Source organism: Eurosta solidaginis, chromosome 2 (assembly GCF_040869045.1).
Source record: "Eurosta solidaginis isolate ZX-2024a chromosome 2, ASM4086904v1, whole genome shotgun sequence".
Classification (NCBI taxonomy): domain Eukaryota; kingdom Metazoa; phylum Arthropoda; class Insecta; order Diptera; family Tephritidae; genus Eurosta; species Eurosta solidaginis.
In genome coordinates, this window is record NC_090320.1 from 5,893,727 (window position 1) to 5,907,534 (window position 13,808).

At 37.6% G+C, this 13,808-nt stretch overlaps 1 protein-coding gene across 1 annotated transcript; it reads left to right on the plus strand.

Annotated features, from left to right (window-relative positions):
- The first annotated feature begins 383 nt into the window (after positions 1–383).
- On the plus strand, positions 384–12,319 carry LOC137241458 (putative uncharacterized protein DDB_G0271606). The gene is made up of 6 exons (XM_067769073.1): positions 384–429; positions 488–881; positions 951–1,091; positions 8,295–8,403; positions 8,509–8,594; positions 10,445–12,319. The coding sequence occupies exons 1-6, from the start codon at positions 384–386 to the stop codon at positions 11,370–11,372; spliced, it is 1,704 nt and encodes a 567-aa protein (XP_067625174.1). The 3' UTR covers positions 11,373–12,319.
- The last annotated feature ends 1,489 nt before the right edge of the window (positions 12,320–13,808 follow it).

Sequence of the window (13,808 nt, forward strand, 5' to 3'; positions counted from 1 at the left end):
TAAAGAGCACTTTAAAAAAACTTGCTGTTTTGGAAATATCAATTTTTCGATGCATACTTTGCGGCGTTCAACAGCATTGAAAAACTACGAAATCCTTGACCTGAGCCAATGCCGGAAAGTAAATGTTTTGACAAAACCAAGACATAGCGATGGCTAGAGGACAAGTTCATGTAACACAGGCGACAACTACAACAACAAAAAAACTATAGAGAAAATATTACATGAAGCAAAAACAAATGCGGAAACAATATCTTCATGAATAACAAACTAAACTGCACAACAAAGGTTATACAAATGTCTCAACTAAAACTATTTTGCTACTTTCACAAATTCAGCGGTAAAACTAAACTGCAGCTGAGAAACTTTGGTCAATTTCCATGCAAATGGATGCACGTTGTCTACGTTGGCTGTGTTTTGCTGGTGGAAATTGTATGCCACACAGCGCTTACATAAAGAATTTTAATCATACTAACAAAAAATTAAAAAGCAAGAAAAGTCGCAAACACAACCATTATAAAAATTACAAAAACAACAACAACTCTCCGGTGGTTAACACATTTACCAAAAACAAACGCGAGCTATGTGCACGCTAACAACTACAACAACACAACAGTTGTAAAAAAAATCAACAACAGCGCATACCGAGCACAACAACGACCAGAGTTGAAGCATTCTAAGGGCTCCAGCAGCGCGTGGCTTACTCTTGCGTGCACAAATAGCAACCGTAACCACAGGATCAACTTACCACAAAAGCAGCTGACAGGCATACATTTTATAGCAAGCGTAATTTTCCGCATTGATGTTGCTTTTGTTGCAGCCAATTTACCTGATTTCAGTAGAAGCAACAGCTGCAACCAACCGCTGCAGGAAAATTCTTTGCAGTAGCAACATTAGGACAGCAAAAGCCCATTTACGCAATAAAGACACAGACACACTTTGCCTCCCTTCAGCCCTATTATTTGCTATTCGCCGCTAGCGATGGGCTCATGTTTTGGACGTTTCGTGGCAAAGCATGCACGTGGTGCTAATGCTAATGAGAATAATTATGATGATATTGATGCTGGCAACAACACCACATTATCCTGCTTGTGGTAAGTAGAGTGCGTGTGTGCCTTCTTAAAAACTAATTGGCCCTCGTACACATTTTAAATTTTCCTAGAAAATGTAATTTTCCCAAATTTAAGCAAAACTAACATCTGGTTTTAACATACAAAGCCTCGCATATGCTTCCAACCAAGCAGTGCAACATCAAACTGGTGTCTTTGAATACTAGTTCACAATTATGTCGTTTATTCTGCCTGAAACCGAACTACTTAGTATATAGCAGGCATGCTTAACCAACGAACCGATATAATTTCGTTACGATAATCAACGTTAACAAACGAAACAAAGTCATTTCGGTTCATGATATCGGTTCGTTGGTTAAGCATGGCTGGTATATAGTTTGAATATACCAAATATGTTCCAAATATAGAGTGAAGGAGAATACTGTACAGGTTTCTTTAAACCAGTCGGTTTCTTCAGACCAGTCGATTTCTTTAGACCAATCGGTTTCTATAGACCCGTCGGTTTCCTTGGACTAGTCGGTTTCTTCACACCGGTAGTTTTCTTTAGACCAGTCAGTTTTCTTGAACCAGTCGGCTTCTTTAGACCAGTCGATTTCTTTAGACCAGTCGTTTTTTTAAACCAGTCGACTGTTTAAGAACACACGGCTTCTTTAGACCAGTCGGTTTCTTTAGAGCAGTCGGTTTTTTAGACCAATCGTTTTTCAGACCAGTCGGTTTATTTAGAGTGGCCGGTTTTTTAGAACAGTCGGTTTCTTATGACCAGTCGGTTGCCTTAGAGCAGTTGGTTGCTTTCGGCCAGTCGTTTTCTTTAGAGCAGTTGGTTTCTTTAGAGCAGTCGGTTTTTTAGACCAATCGTTTTTCAGGCCAACCGGTTCCTTTATATCACGAGGGTTTTTTTTTTAAACCAGATGTATTTTTAGTACCAGGCAGCTTTCTGGGCTGGGCGGTTCCTCTTTTCCGGGTCTTTGTAAGATCCGGACACAACGGTTTAGTAAAGAAACCAGTTATAGTGGGTTTTTTCGATTCCGTTGAGCCTTTATGTTCAGGGTATGACTAAACTTACAAAGGTTTTATTCACTTCTAATTGCAGCTCGATTACCATTAGTTCCACGTGCAATGTCTTTTGGGATAAATCCCACGCCAAAGTTAGTGTAGCCTATTGATTGTCTACCTCGTAGCTTTCTCTAGTATTTCGCAATGATAAGATCATTTAGGGATCAATCATTACCCTTCGACACTCTTTCCAGCGATTTTGCAGCCGACGACATTAGTTAGCAATCACTGGAAGTGAAAGTGGAAGCTTTACTCGGTTCTGGATTGTCCAATTGCCATTCCAGCATTTGACGGTGGACACCTTACAATTTTTTTAATAATCTCGGGTTATCATTGCATGTAAGCAAAAGCGAACGCATTTTATTATGTATTAATCACTTTTAACACAAGTTCGGCAGCTCTTTTAAACTAGTTGGCTTACTTAATGGGAAATAAAAGCATTAAATGGCAAACACACGCATCCATTATGTAAATTTGTGTGTGCCTAGCATCTGCACGACCTTTTGTTCTCATGGTCAATAAGTATCTAAAAACATGACTTCGTACCAACAACATGCACATAATTGCCTGATTGCTTTGATTTCACTTCTAATGCGATTGTATGTATGTATAGAGCTCTGCATTAAAACTCATCATATTTCGATTTTATATGTCTTTATCAATGTAGCCTAATGAAATTTATTCAACGCCTACGTTACCCGCAGCATCCTTCTTTATTGACCTCTGTGGGAGCATCTAAGCGCCGTAAAACCTCTAAGTATCGCATTTCCATTTTAACTTCTTAGAAAGTCTACATTTAAGTACATACGTCCTGCATATATGTACTTACTTATATATACCAGTTGGGAGTGCAAGCTTCAGTTAGGTTGTAGTCCCGAAAACTTAACTATGACAGGATGAAATATTTACGGTTATATTTGTATTACTGTATTCTTTATTTCTTTATTTCTTTATTTCACTTAGTCAATGGACTTAAATCCTTACAGACTATGATACAAACTAAAGTTAAGAGATAGTTATTTGAAAAATAATACATAGTACTTAGAAAGCAGATTTTAACATATTTAGCAGTTTCGCTTTTGGAGAAGAAAAGTCTAGATTTACAACAGTACTGATAGAGTTAAACTCACGGAGAGCACGAGCAATTGGAGCATTACTGGAATAGTGGGTTTTAAAATTGTCACAATAAAATGTATAAAAACTGAGAAGACACCTCCGAGGAATATTAAATCGAATCCTATCCAATAAATATGGACAGTCAACGAACCCATTAATAATATCATACGTAAATGACAAGCAGAGTATTGATCTGCGATTATCTAAAGACTTAAGGCTTAAAAGCATAAGTCGCGCAGAGTAGGCGGGTATAGGACCAGAGAAGTTTAATGGACGAAGGGCATATTTAAGAAAAATTGTTTGTATTCTTTCAATTCTGGTAATAGCAGTTTGACTACTTGGTCTCCAAATAAATACGCCATATTCCAGATTAGATCTAACAAAAGACGCGTAAAGTAGCTTAAACGTGTAGGGATCAGAGAATTTTGTAGCATTGCGCCTTACAAAGCCAAGCATAGAATATGATTTAGAGGTTAAGAAATTTATGTGCTTACTAAAAGAAAACTTATTGTCAAAGACAACACCAAGGTCCTTAATCTCATTAACACATTGAAGCTCATAATTAGAGATACTTAATTTGTAGTTAGAAGATTAATTGACTTCGAGTAGGTCATTTGAAAGCATTTGGACGGATTCAAAGAGATACCGGAATTCAGGCACCATTGGTGCAATTTATTAATATCATTCTGCAACATTGAGGCATCATCTGGCGTCTTAATGGCAAAAAATAGCTTTAAGTCATCGGCGTATAGCAAACACTTCGCGAATGAAAAACAACTACTTACGTCATTAGTAAATAAGATAAATAAAAGTGGACCTAATATACTCCCTTGGGGAACCCCAGAAGTGGCTACAAACGGACTAGACGATTGTCCATCAATGGAAACAACACACTGTCTGTTACTTAAATAAGACTTTACCCATAAAAGAAACGAAGAGTGGAAACCAAGGCAACCTAATTTTTTAATTAAAACACTATGATGGATTTTGTCAAAAGCTTTTGAAAAGTCCGTATAAATGCAATCAACCTGATAACCTGCAGAAAAAGATTCAATACAATATTCACTAAAAACAGCAAGATTTGAAACTGTTGATCTACCAGCGACAAAACCATGCTGGAAGGGAGATATTAAAGGCTTAACCGCAAAACTCAACTTGGCATTAACAGCATGCTCGAAAATTTTGGAAATGGTAGAAAGCTTTGAAATATTCTGGCTTTTGTCCAAAAAGTTGATGAGCTAGCTAAACAGGGCACTTACCTCTTAGCTCCCTCTCAGACTAGGCGATATTAAAAGAAGACAAGAGTTTTAAATTAGGCCTAGTCAGTGACAGCAGATGTAGGAAATGTGGATGGAGGACGAATAGTTCGAGCACGTTTTATGCTCGTGCGCTACGCTTGCCAGGTTAAAACTCGAGCTATTATGATTGCTACAACTACCACATCTAGAATATATGTGGTCCTAGTTTCGGGACTCATTCAGCTATGTTCAATCTAACTTATCCAAAGGAATGAAGCATCTTCATCGTGAGCTGGTGACCGAATATCTGGTAGGAATAATGCTGAGTTTAAACATTTTAAACTAAAATTTTTTTTGGAGATTCATACCGAACGCAAAATTTTTGTAATCGCCTTTATCTCCTCTATGTCAGGACTACCATCACTTGTAAATATATGGACGTTGCGAATGTGAAGAGATTTCACTTACAACTTTAAACGAGCAATTCTTATGGAGTAGCCACCTAGGTTTACCACCATGGCCTTTTAGTTATATAGAAATTTGGTACGTAAGCAGCATCCCTGAACCTTCATATCCCTGAACCACTTATCGTTACCACTTGCCTTTACAATGTTGCCACATATTAGAAATTTTGTTAACGAAAATTATTTTACAACATATATCAGCAAAAACATGTTTAAAGAGGGTTGCCATCTCGGGTTAAAGTATAAGCTTATTATATTTATTTGTCCCTCTCGGAAACAGCTCAACGGATTTGAATAGAAATCGGTACAAAAATACATTATATCATATCAAAGGCTTTCTGTCTAAATATTGCTACGGAAAATCTTGTACAAGGTTGCCACCTATTTAGTTTTTTCTCAAATTGAATGAGATATTCCCATATTGATATCAAATGGATGGTATTTTACTTTTAAGTAGGGTTGGCACCAAGTGCTTCTGCTAATCCCATTATATGTTCTTCTGTACATATCCCCTCCCTCTCGAAAGCGGCTCCGTCGATTTCGGTGAAATTTGACACGTAGAAAGTATTTGTGTTTTACATTTTAAGACTTTATGACAAGGTGATGCCACTTAGGATGCTGACAAGATAGGCATTTATTTACAAGGTTCCATAAATATTTTTGTAGAGTCGCTATCCAGCGTCACTATATACAAACTATGCTTTAAATATCCGATACTATCTTTTCATTTCATTTGGATGAAATATAGATATTGAACTGCATTCTAAGCTATTTCAGTACGGTGCAGCCTCTTAGGGGGTGTGCTATATTATAAGCTATATTTTTTTTTACAATTTTGCCACTCTGTTGAAACTAATTTGAAATATACAGATATGGTATAAAACGAAATGTTCTTTACATTGGTTTTGAAAAACAAAAATATTTTTGAGGAACTTTTACAATCATTCGCTTTGGACAAAAAACTGAGTTTGCCTTACATTCGAAATATTCGCCAGTATTTGCAACATCTTAAGTTCAAAGTTAGAACAACGAACAGCGTAAAAGGTAGATAGTTTTATGTGCTGTACATATATATTAACATGGTAGATATATATGTACTACGCATACAAAGGCACGTCATTCTCAGTCTATTGGTTTTGTGTGACTCAACCTTTCCCCACTAACATTCCCTTGGGCATTACGATTTCTGCATGTTCTTTCGCAAAATAGAAAGCTATTATGTTTTATATCTATAGCTACACATAATATATATGTATATTTACCGCCACGATTCACATTTAATTACATTGTATAAATTCCAAACCGACCATGAAGTGAGCTTTTTAAATTGATTATAAATCTCTTATTAAAGACTGAAATTTGGTGGGAGTATGCTGTGTGAAATCGAAATTGAATGACTGCTTACGACCAATCAGTCTCCGGACGCTCTTTTTAAAAACGGAATGAGTGACTATCTGCATGTACAGTGTGGGGATTTAAAAATAACCCAGGTTAGTTTAAGGGTTGGCGAATACATTGACGAACTAATATACCAACGAATATTTTGCCGCATATTAATGTGAGATCACACTCTTGAGAAGTGTGTCTGGATAACCACCATAGTGGGTTTCTGACCCTTCTACATTAGGTCGTGGTAGCAAAGTTGTTGCAAACGAGGCTTAGTGTGGCCATAATTAACATATGGAGCTAAACTCAATACTAAAAGTTTGAAATGATTGTCGATATCCTCTTAGTTGCACTTATCTTATGTAATGCACAGGGCACGGCTGATACCACCCAGTTTTCCGAATTTCTCGGATCTCCACACGACTTGTCCAAGGTAGACCCCAGTCTTGCCTTGCCTTACTTCGTTTTACTACACAAATTTTCCAGCCCGTTGGGAAAGACATCACTGTTACTTTAAGAAGCATTGCAGTAGACCTCGCGGTGCTGATATAACTGGGAATTGCGACTCACTAGCGAGGAAGACTTTTGGACAATTGTTGTTACACCATCCTCGTGAGAAATGTCACTACTCTAAAAAAAACTTTCTTCTTATTTTTAATCAGTTTTAAGCATAAGGTGACTACCGAAGGTTTTGGGCATAAGGTGACTACCGAAGGTTTTGGGAAGTTTTTATCGATGTTGATGTTCCTTTGCTGCATTTTGATACGACACGCTCTGAAAAACAGTGCATTAAGATACTAGCCCAACCTTCTCGTGAACGATTTGATGTGACCATGTTGTACGTTCTAGGTCATCCACAACCCTGCTTCAGTGTAGAGTATGTGAGGTTGACAACTTTGTTGGATAAGCTATAAATTCCACTGGCAGCCCATTGAAAAGGTTGCGCTACATATTACCTAGGTTCCTAACGTAACCACAATAACATGTTCACACTCGAAGCTCAAGCTACATAGATTCACCTTTACCTTCCTGGGTTTGCAGGGAAAGTGTAGCATACTATTAGGCACTACCAACAGTCGCATTGTAAAATAAATATCCCTAAGAGCTTGCATACTCTTTCTAGCTTGTCTATGACACAACGAGTAGTAAAAAGCATAAAGTGGGCTGACTTAACTACTTAAGTTGCCAAAACTGCATGCAGCTTTGAATAAATCAAAACTTTAGATACCACACTTAATTGGGTCACAGGCTGGCGGATATTGTTTTGGCCAACCACAGGAAGCATGATAAGACGAACTCGTAGCAAGAAGTATTTCCAATGCATTTTGGTTTTGTAAACTGTTTTGGCAAACTGTGTTTAAATGGGAAATACACATACATGCATATTTAGTTAGAAACACAAGAATCCTTAACATGAAAGCTCTTATCTGCGCTATCAACAAGCAAACTTAGAAAAAATGCATCTCCAACCACAACTAAATGAGTGACAAATATACTTGAACCAAACATGAAAATTTTGCATAAACATAAAACAAAGAGGACTGATTTACTCGCGTGCCAACTTTTTGCGTGGCAAAGGCGGAATACATACATATTTACAATCATTTGAGTTCAATGGCCTAAAAGTATACTTCAAGTATGCCATGCAACATGTTATGCGGCTGTGAAAGCAACAAGCCACCATCGAGTACACCGACAGAGAAAGAGAGAGTGATAGTGAGGGGGTAGCTGCTGGCAACGCGGCAACGACAATGCTCATTAAGTTGCTTAGTTTAGCAGTATGCTTTATTGCTGTCAATGCAACCCCTTTTTTGGAAAATTTATTATTTGTATATGTTTGAGTGTGTGGTTAGGTATGAGTGCATGTGCTAGCGGCGCTTTATTTTTTATTCGTTTTCACCCTTATATCATTTGTTATGCGTTTGTGCAACAGCAGCTGTGCTACATAATTTAGTGTTGTCTACTTTAAGGCGTAAACAAAATGCAACAGATGAACAAGAAGCGGAACTCGTTTCGATTGCGAGCGACAAATGCCCCAAAGAGAATTTCATATATCGGATAATGAAATTTAAGGCGAAGGTGAGTTTGCGAAAATATGTAGAAAAGTAAGTTTTTGTTAGACCTAAACACTTTGTGACAGATATTTGTGTCAAGCATTAATTGCTTTGTATTTTTGTTTTTTAGGAAAAACGATCGCAATTTATCGACAAATTTTGGGAAGAAAATGACTTACAGTACACAAAATTGAGTAATCGAAATGGGAGTGAGGGGTAGGTAGCTGCCGTTATTAATATAGGTAAACAACCTCTCACTATCCTTCTAGCAGAAACCTAAGCAGTAGAAGTTTGTGATAAAAACTGGCACAGTGGCTAATGTAGGTAACTTCCACTAAACAAGTTTTTGACGAGATGAACTCCAAGAAAATAGAGGTTTGAAAGTAATGTACAGGCAGCCAACCTGATTCCTATGTATGTTTTTGGTTTGGTGCTTCATTGCTGGCTACCCAAAGAAATCATAACGAATATCATCCAAACACCAACACAAAAGCAAGCGTTTGACCTCTGTTTTCTTTTGAACCACTTCATCTAATCATGTCAAGGATCCGATATTATTGCACCCTATCAACTTATTCCCATTTTACCACTATACCAAATCGAAGGATCAAAGCTTTTCCCGGTTCGTATCGCAACATTATGATACATGGATATAGGCTACTCGGGATTTCAACCTTAACCATTATGGGAAAGAGAGTACTAAAGTGACAATGTTCGGTTAAAAATTGGGTCAAGCAAAAGTCTACATCTCCTTGTACATGGCTTTGCACCGCCTGTGTTTCCCATTACCCTACCCAGATTCGTGATTGTGTGCACAACCCGACGAATGCACTTTCTGAAATGTCCAATCGAGGAAAACTGTTTGACTGGAAGCAATGTTCTAGAGATCGGGACCCAGCTGCTCCCCTTTTTATTTTCAATTTTATTTTACCGTGCGTGTGTTCGCACGGTGTATACCGTTCTCCCGGGTAGTCCCTCAGAATTTTTAGCCAGTATTGAGGTGTCACAAAATAGCATTCTTTAACCATCAAGCAGGTCATCCCACGTGGCTTAGATAAAAGCATTCTTGACTCCTAGCGTTACCAGCAGGATTATCCGTCTTGCTTGGTGAGATGCTGTCTCGGATTCCTTCTGCAATAGTGTTTATTGTTGGTTGACCTCTCCAAAATCTATGCCGTTGATGAGACAGCCCTCCCCGTCTTGTAATGCTCCTGTGATGCCTTGCTTCAGGAGGTTCTCTCCTCTTTTCTGTGGTGTGCAGCATACATAGTGGGCAGAGGGACTATAGAGAGTTGTGGTCTCATTTGCAGTTCGGAATAAGATCTAGCCGTTCTGTCATCCATCTAGTCGGTAAAATTTATTATACATGTTTACAGCTAAACTAATTGTCTCCGAGGGTATTCCGTCAGGCCCTGGGGCTTTTCTAGGTTTCGTACAGCAGTGTCGTTTTGAGCTCTTCTTCGTGGAACGGTTCCACTTTGCAGTCTTCTTCTTACAATTTATTAGCATTACAGTGAGAGACCACAAATTTTCCTCACTTTGACTTATCCAAGAAAACCGAAGTTTTTGTTTCACTTCCCTGTGGCCCACAAAATACTTCATCTATTTTCTTTCGATCGTTGGTATAGCATGTACCACTAAGAGGAAGGGATCCTGTTTTCTGACTTTCAACCGTCCAGATAGTTGTTTCTTCTATGCATCTTAGATCTGCAGACTTCGCGATGGATTCTCGTATCGAAGTTCTTTTCCACCAACCACCTTCGACCTATTTCCATGGTCTGGCAAGCCCATGCCAAGCGCCTACTCTTCCTATTGATTGGATCAACTATGGCACCCAGGGACTGGACAATTTTTAATCCTGTCTGGTACTGTCTTTACTTCGTTCCGCTCTTCGCTCGTCTTCTTTGCTCGAACTTCCCTGCTGCTTCTTCGTCGATTTGAATGCCTATCTGATAGGAAAGAAAAAGCACATGCTAGACCTCTCATAGCAGAAATACATACCACTATATTTTTAAGATCAATTTATAAAAAATTTTAAAGATATTTTACTTCTTCCCCTTCCTCAGCCTCTCCGATATACAGCTACAAAATCTCGACGTTAACAACTTACTCAGCAATACAATATTAGCCAAAGAATCAGCACTTAACTACTGCATGTCCGAAGCGCAATATGCAGCAGCCAGTTCACGTGCCAGTTCCTCACTCGATCTCGAATGGGAGCATGAATACGGACATATCCGACAAATATATCAACAACAACCACACAGCGCACATCGTAGCACACAATCACTGCTCCTCACTACGAATAACAGTAAAAACAACCTTACACAATACGCCAATTCGAATATCACACCAACACATCAGCTACACGTACTTAACAATAACAACAACAAACTAAGCAATAGCAACAACATACACGCTTTCACCACATATGACAATCATCCATTACAAGTGCATCTAAGCGATTCGTGGCAATATTTAAGTAATGATGAGGAGCAAATCAATTCTTTAGCTTCCTATGCACAAAATAATTCACAATCTCAATCATTACCTGATGCGACGTTAAATCCAGCTGCAACATCACAAGTGACAACACCGTTGAGAACAACCGGAGAACGCAATGAGCAACGTTTGCGCATGCGTCGTAGCACACAGCCGGTACAGCAGTCATCAATCAATGAACGTCGTAATAATTCATTCACACGCTCTTTTTCGTCGCAAAATTCTTGGTCGCATATATCGACGCCCGAATCACTTGAATGGGATCAAGATGAGGAACAGCAGAGACAATTACGTGTCGAAGATGATAATTTGGATCATCAAACGCTGGAGTTATTACATCAAATTGAACAACTGAAAAATCGCGTGCTAGATGAGACTGGTGATGGGCTCTTTGATAACGAACAAATGGCAGGTGATACGAGGGGTGGCATAAATTTTATAGTGGGTGGGTTATGCACTGCAGAGAATGAAAGCAGAAATATATGCAGTTGATTTGCATATGCAGATGCAGTGATTGGAGTGATTTATGGAAATTGTTAATTTTACGAATGGGATATCAACTATGAAATGCGTTGTGCTGTATAATCAAGTGCCTAGAATTACAACTATCATTACATACTAAACAATTATGCTAAGTTACAGTAACTGTTAATATTAGAAATAAGAGGTAGTACTAAAAGTCATGTTTCTGCGTGAGCTAAAACAATTTTGGTTTACACCTTACCTATGGTAATGTTGCGACAAAATACGTATATGAAAAAATGTTAAAGCTAATTTAAAACGCGCTGGGCAGCGTGGATTTACAGGCCCTAGTATGATTAGATATAAAAAGATATAAATCAAAAGTGACAATTAATAACAGAGGCCGCCAAAATTTGAAAACAGTCCAGACCAAAAAATTGGCCCATAACTTTTCGAAAGGTTTTCCCAAAATCTGAGTATATATCCGATTTATCAGAATGATTTTTGTTTTCCAAATATATATACATATATAAAGGTACGATTATATGGTATACATAGGTGAAAAATTCGATTAGGTAAGCCACGTCCTTGATCGCTGCGAACAAAAGCAATATATGTATGTAGCATACTTTCAGGCAGGTTTTCTTATATTAATTTGGGAGTTGTGCAGCAGAAAGGGAAACCCAAATAATTTCCTTCAACTTAAATGTTTGTTATATAAGTTTAATATCATTTTATTTCGAACATGTAGGATTTTCTGAACCCGTCTGGCATGCAGTTATTATGTGAATAAGGTGCCTAAAAGTAGACTTCAAGTTTGTGAAAAAATTTATATTTAGATATTAAATTTCTTATAGAGTTTAAAGGACACTATCGCAAATCGCAAAGAGGGTATTTTTAATTAAAATTGTTGTACTCTCAAGTTCGATATGTTCGTTTGTACTAAAAAGGAGTTTTGGTGACAAAAAGGCAACGTTAACATAATTTCAGGTACACATTTTTCGAAACTATAATCGGTTTAAACATAGTAGTAATAGTCAGAGTATATTTTACACAATAAAAGATCAACAAAAGTGTTTATTTTGGCCGCGAGTATAGCTTACGCTTACCGCTGATTTAGAGATATATATAGTTCGGTTAGCTAAGTATTTCTGAGCAAACTTTATTAGTTCCTGCACTTTGAATGCAAAAGTAGTAAAGATAGATTAACTTCTACTGCCGATTAAGAATCGATAGTAAATAAATAAAAATAGGATTTATTTCTGCTGAAAAATTTATGTTTTGTTTTCGTCATCATGAAGTCGACTGAATTATTTCCATAAGTGGTTATATACTGAAGTAGTGATCATTATAAATTGGAATATTAATATATATAGAGATATATGTTTTAAGTTAAATTATTCCGGCTTAGCATGTAAACGTTAAAGCTTAAATAGAACATAGCAAACTTCCAAATTAAATAATCGCGTTAGAACTAAGATTAGGTATACCAGGCGCATATATTTTGTAGATAATATAAGAAATTAAAATAACCATTTATTGCACCGAGAATTGAATTTATCGAAAATATCGATATTAAAATCGATACTTTGTCATCACTAAATGAAACATTTTTTTAAGAAAAAATAGCTTTTGTTTTGACGCAATTATTTTAATGAACCCCGGATTACAGGAACAAAAAGGTGGAATATTACAACCACACGGCCTAAAAATGCATTTCAGCTTTGTCGAGAGCCTAGCCATCCTTTTATAATCCTTGTGTATTATAAAAGAGTTGTTAATTCTTTATGCGAATAGTCCAGCTAGGGTTGTCTATACAGGGACTGTGTAATTTTTATTCTGTTGGCCCTATCAGAAATGTATTGCTGTACCCTTGGTAGTGTATTAGAAGAAAGCAAAAAATTACACTAAAGATAACACAATTCCAAAGCCGGTTTCATCCAACTCAAATTTGATAGGGGATGATGAAAAATCTTTCCAATACAGACATATGTTTAAAACAGCCAAGTATTCAAAACATAAAGTTAGGGCACCTTCCGTACACACCAAAACTTTAGCATCACATATTTTCTCTACCATTCGTTTCAACTGCCAACCTAGCCTGCCGTGAATGGCACTAATTCCGAACGCAGAAGTGTTGCATTAAGAGACTATAATTGTTCTAATCCGGTCCTTTGTAGTGCTCTAAGCTGACACTGTCCCCTCTACATCCCATTGGCACCAGTTCTTAGTAGTCATTGAACCTGTAGTGCAAAACTAGTGCTTTACGTGACTGCCCCCCCCCCCCCCCCCCCCCCCCATTTCACTGCAGGTTAATTATCCATTAACATTTTTAATTACGACTTTGGTCAATTATATAGGAAAGGAAATCGTGTTTATCATTTGAGAGGGAGAATAAAGAGAGAGGGAGGAAGAGGGTAATTTAAGGGAGAGGGAGATAGAAGTAAAAGGATGTAGTTATATACA

Excerpts from the sequence above, each read along its gene's own strand:
- LOC137241458 (XM_067769073.1), top strand. The coding sequence starts at position 384 with ATGGATGCACGTTGTCTACGTTGGCTGTGTTTTGCTGGTGGAAATT. Across the intron at positions 8,404-8,508 it reads TAATGAAATTTAAGGCGAAG|GAAAAACGATCGCAATTTAT; the intron begins GTGAGTTTGCGA and ends TTTGTTTTTTAG. Across the intron at positions 8,595-10,444 it reads AATCGAAATGGGAGTGAGGG|CCTCTCCGATATACAGCTAC; the intron begins GTAGGTAGCTGC and ends CCCCTTCCTCAG.